Source organism: Dendrobium catenatum, unplaced genomic scaffold, assembly GCF_001605985.2.
Source record: "Dendrobium catenatum unplaced genomic scaffold, ASM160598v2 original_scaffold_205833, whole genome shotgun sequence".
Taxonomy (NCBI): Eukaryota; Viridiplantae; Streptophyta; class Magnoliopsida; order Asparagales; family Orchidaceae; genus Dendrobium; species Dendrobium catenatum.
Window position 1 is genome coordinate 1 of NW_021524246.1, and position 5,062 is coordinate 5,062.

General features: G+C 33.7%; 1 protein-coding gene across 1 annotated transcript; it reads right to left on the reverse strand.

The window, feature by feature from the left end:
• Positions 1-666: 666 nt before the first annotated feature.
• On the reverse strand, positions 667-3,700 carry LOC110111524. The gene is made up of 4 exons (XM_028692440.1): positions 3,570-3,700; positions 1,458-1,559; positions 898-1,101; positions 667-820 (listed from the first exon to the last, which is right to left on the reverse strand). Exons 2-4 carry the CDS (start codon positions 1,521-1,523, stop codon positions 689-691), a joined length of 402 nt encoding a protein of 133 aa, XP_028548273.1. The 5' UTR covers positions 1,524-1,559; positions 3,570-3,700; the 3' UTR covers positions 667-688.
• Positions 3,701-5,062: the final 1,362 nt, after the last annotated feature.

The window sequence follows — 5,062 nt, forward strand, 5'->3', positions numbered from 1 at the left end:
TTTTCTCCATTGTCCTATTAAAAAGTCAAAATCTCGTTTAAATCTAAAAGTCAAAATCTCGTCCCAAAAAGAAAGAAAAAAGTTTTTTTCTAAAGTTGATTTTGATAAAGTTTACAAGTGTTGTGACTGGAATTTCATTCTGCTCACCCTTGCTGATAGAAACTTTCCACCAAAATTGATTCATTGGACTAGGGAAACTCTAATATATGCTAATGCTTCTATCCATATAAATAGGTGGTTAGGAACTAAATTTAACTGTCATCAGGATCTACATCAATGTGATTCACTCAAAGCATTCCCCATTAATATCGTTTATTCTCTTAATCATCATTAAAATTAGTGGCACGCAAGACAAACAAAATTCTTAAGATCATTTGGCAATTCATCAATCCATCAAAAATTTCATAACGGATAACTCCAATTGCATGAAAACATAATAGTGATTTCAAAGCGTGAGGAGCTTCAAATTGCTAGAAATTAAATACATGGTTGTTGAAGATCCCTTGCATGTATTAAACTATTTTGATAAGTGAAATACATAGATAAAACTAGATTTATATCTTCCAATGAAAAATTCATAACAGTAGCTATGTAGGTAAAGCTAGAATACAACAACAACGGGATTAAACTCGGTGATAAAGCAAGAATAACTAAAAAACGGTTAGTAAAAGATAATTGCTAATTCTTTTTAGTACTTGCTCAAAATCGTAGCACCAATTTGACAGATGTTGAGACTGACGGAGAATAAAAATTTCTCTCTTCTGCAGGAATCCTCAGTGAAAGAGCAAACAGGATTAAACTCGGTGGCCTCATAAATATCCTGCATTGGGAAACCAAGAATAAGAACTAAAGATGAAAAGATACTTACAAAAATACAAAATCTTGATTATATATGACCTTTATGATCTCATCAGAAACAACACCAGCAAATGAACTAGAGTCAGCTGTACCACCAGCTCCAAGCATCCCCAGTGACAGCCAATTCAACCATCCCCGAGCACTGCTAGATGACCTGTCATCATGTTGCTGCTTTTCATAAGAAGCAGAAGGTAGCCTCTCATCATTTGTTCCAGTAGTAGAAGTTTTCATCTTGGAAAGCTCCTTCAATTCATCAAGACAAATAAGCAAACATTACTGAAAAATAAAAGATTTCAAAATGACAAAAAACAACACCCTTCCTTCATATTAGCGCTTATATGGACGTTAGAATTTATGTGAGCAATTATGTGCCCGTGTCTGCATCCATGTGTGTTGTGCCGTCACATATACAACTTTAGGTGCATACACATGCTGGGAACAACTTTCAAATCTCACTTATCCATATGCTATAGGAGATATTGAAAATTTCATGGATTAAACATGCATTTTCCCCCCCCGAAAAAAGAAAAATTTCTACTGCAATACCCATTTTCAACAAATAAGTTAAAATGTAGATCAATTAGCAATGAAAATTATACCTGCATTTTTTGCTCTGCAGATGATCTGTAATTTAGGATATCATCAATATAGCACACCCTATCCATTTCTTCCAGCTCAAGAAGAATATCTTTACTGACAACCTAGGTAGAACATTTTGCAAAAATATGAATAAACATTGTAGAACATTTGCAAAAATATGAATAAACAAATGCATAAGTCCTTAACTAATAATCAAGCATCAATTCTGAAGATCAAACATGGGGAAAATCATTATGGCCAAATTGTAGCCCATGATAACTTCAACTTTTCACTGTAAAATAATAATAATAATAATAATAAAAAGCTTACAAATTTTATGGAGATAGAAGAATTTCTTCCATGATAATAACATATATGAAAGATTACAAATTTGTATCTAAAGGGTGTCAGTGTTTCCTTGCCCAAGTAAGGGATACAAATAAGGAAGTTAAAGAGTTGAAAGATATACTTATAGTCAAAGAATATCTAGAGGTGTTTCTGGATGATTCATCAGGATTACCACAAGAAAGAGAGATAGATTTCACTATTGATTTGTTATCAAGTTCAAAACTAATGGCAAGGGCACCCAACAGAATGGAAGTTAACGAATTGCATGAGCTAAAAAGCCAACTACAGGAATTGTTAGATAAAGGGTTTATCAAGCTAAGTTCCTCACCATGGGGAGCTCTAGTATTGTTTGTAAAGAAGAAAAATGGGAGCTTCAGAATGTGCATACTACATAGATTACAGGGAATTGAATAAGCTTACTGTTAAAAAAAAATATCCATTATCCAGAATTGATGATCAATTTGATCAACCGGAGGGAGCTACTATTTTCTCTAAAATTGATTTGCGTTATGGGTATCATAAGCTACACATTAAGGAGGAAGATATAGCTAAAAGTGCTTTCAAAATTACACATGGTCATTATGAGTTTGTAGTAATGTCATTTGGAGTAACAAATGCACCTGTTGTATTTATGGACTTGATGAATAGAATTTTCAAACCATTTATACACATTTTTTTTTATTTTGTTTATATATGATATCTTGAATTATTGAAGGGATGAAGAAAGTCATTCCAATCATTTGCATGCAGTATTGCAAACACTTAAGGAGAACAAATTATATGTCAAATTTTCAAAGTGTGAATTTTGGTTGAGCATTGTAAACTTTCTTGAGCATGTGATTAGTGGTGAACGCATTTCAGTTGATCAAAATAAAATCCAAGCCATTGCTGAGTGGACAAGGCCAACAACAGTTTCAAAAATGAGAAGTTTTCTGAGTATTGCTGGTTATTATAGGAGATTCATAGAATGATTCTCTTAGATTGCAATGTCATTATCTAGATTAACTCAAAAGGCAGTAAAATTTGAATGGAATGATCAGTGTGAAGGAGCTTTTCAAAAGTTGAAGAATTGTTTAATGACTGTTCCAATTTTAATAATTTCATAAGGTTCAAAAGGATTCCAAATTTTTTATGATGCTTCATTGAGGGGGGCTTGGATGTGTATTAATGCAGCATGGTAGAGTAGTGGCATATACTTCAAGTTAATTGAAAGTTCATGAAAGAAACTATCACACTCATGTTTGAAATTAGCAGCTATGATTTTTGCACTCTAAATATGGTGACATTAACTATATGAAGTCAGAAGTGAAGTGTTTACAAATCATAAGTCTAAAATATATTTTCAATCAAAAAGAGCCTAATTTAAGGCAGAGAAGATGGTTAGAACTTATCAAAGATTATAACATGGAGATATAATATCATCCTAGAAAGGAAAATGTAATTGCAGATGCGTTATGCAAAAAGACTCTTGGATGTGCAAATTAGCTAATCATCCAGCATGAATAAATAGTTAGAGATATGAAAAGACTATAGATTATAGTGGTTAATCAGAAATACACTAAAAACATGTTATAAAATCAACTGATGATTCAATCCACTTTAAAGGGTAGAGTATGCAATTCATTGTCTCAAGATGAAAATTTTTAAGAAATTATAAAAAAGAAGTGCAAGCAGGACAATTAGAGAATTTTGTATTCAATGATGAAAGAATGTTAAAGTATAAAGGCATAATCTATATTCCAAATATTGACAATTTAAGGGAAGAAATATTACAGGAAGCTCACCTCTCTGGCTATGAAATTCAACCAAGCAGTACAAAAATGTATCAAGAACTGAGAGATTTATTTTGGTGGCCAGGATTAAAAATGTGTTGCAACATTTGTGACAAAATGTATTCCTTGTCAGTGATTAAAGCTGAACATCAAAAATCAGGTGGTTAATTGATGTAGAACTACGATGGATGCAATGAATTTTGTTCAGACTTTGCACAACTTCTTGAGTAAAGGAATAACAAATAAATCCACTAGCAAATAAAACGACGAATCAAAACATAAGAGGGGTCACTACCGTTTAGGCTAAGTTGCATAACAAAATATTTGAAGCTTCAAATTATCGTAAGAAAATAATATTATGTCAAAGTAGTAGTTTCAGCAAAATCTCTAGTCTAACAATGAGATTAGTAAGCAAATGAATGTACTCAAATTCCTACATTTACTAAGCTTAGCAGAAGCAGGCGAAGGCGTCCGTCATGACTACAATCAAATCACAAGAAAGGGTTAGACTTAAGAAATAAAGGAAAAGGGGAAAAGTAGAACCTCCGTCATGGATCGGCGACAATCCTCCACTCAATGATCTCAAGTTATTCTTCAATCGCTTCCACCAAGGTGTCCAAGATGCGTTCGATGTAATCTTCAACTGTATGATCAATCCTCGGGTTGACGTCGAAGAAGGATGAATGGAGAATGCTTACGAAACCGTGCTCATCGTGGGCAAGTTCGTAGTCGGTGTCAGGATCGGCCATGCAATGGCTTCGGGTACGGAGTGGTATCGATGTCGTCTTAAAGATCATCGATGTTCTTGAGAGAAGAGGGATTCTCAAAAGAAACAAACGCTAGGTGAAGGGGAGAGTCGACCAATGAAGGAGAGTTGCTAGTGGGATTATAAATAGATTTGAAAGAGAAGTTTGAATTCTAAAATCTGAAATAAGTTTCAGATTTTTTTGAATAAGAGAATAGAGGACTAGGAGGGAAAGTTTAATTCCTAAAATCCGGGAGGGGAATTAATGAGAGAGAGAGATTGGAGAGAGAGGGAGGGCCGGGTAGAGAGAGGAGGGGGCGACGGCATGAAGAGGGATGGGGTGGGAATTTATTTCCTAAATCCACTACTTGGTTTAGGAAATAAATTAAGAGTTAAAGGCTTTAATAAAATTCGGTCAAGGGGAAATTATTGAATTAGAAATATTATATGTTGATAAAATTGTGATACATGAAATTCCAAAATCAATAATCTATGATAGAGATGCCCGATTCACTTCTAGATTATGGAAGAAGAATCAGGAAGCTATGGGTACGAGATTGACTTTCAGTATAGCATTTCATCCTCATACAAATGGTCAATCAGAAAGAACAATTCATACTTTGGAGGATTTAATGCAGTTATGCGTCTTGGATTTTGGTGAAAAATGAGAAACTCATATATTATTAATTGAATTTGCAAACAATAATAATTTTCAGTCCTGCGTTGGAATGACACTGTACGAAGCTCTTTATGGAAGAAA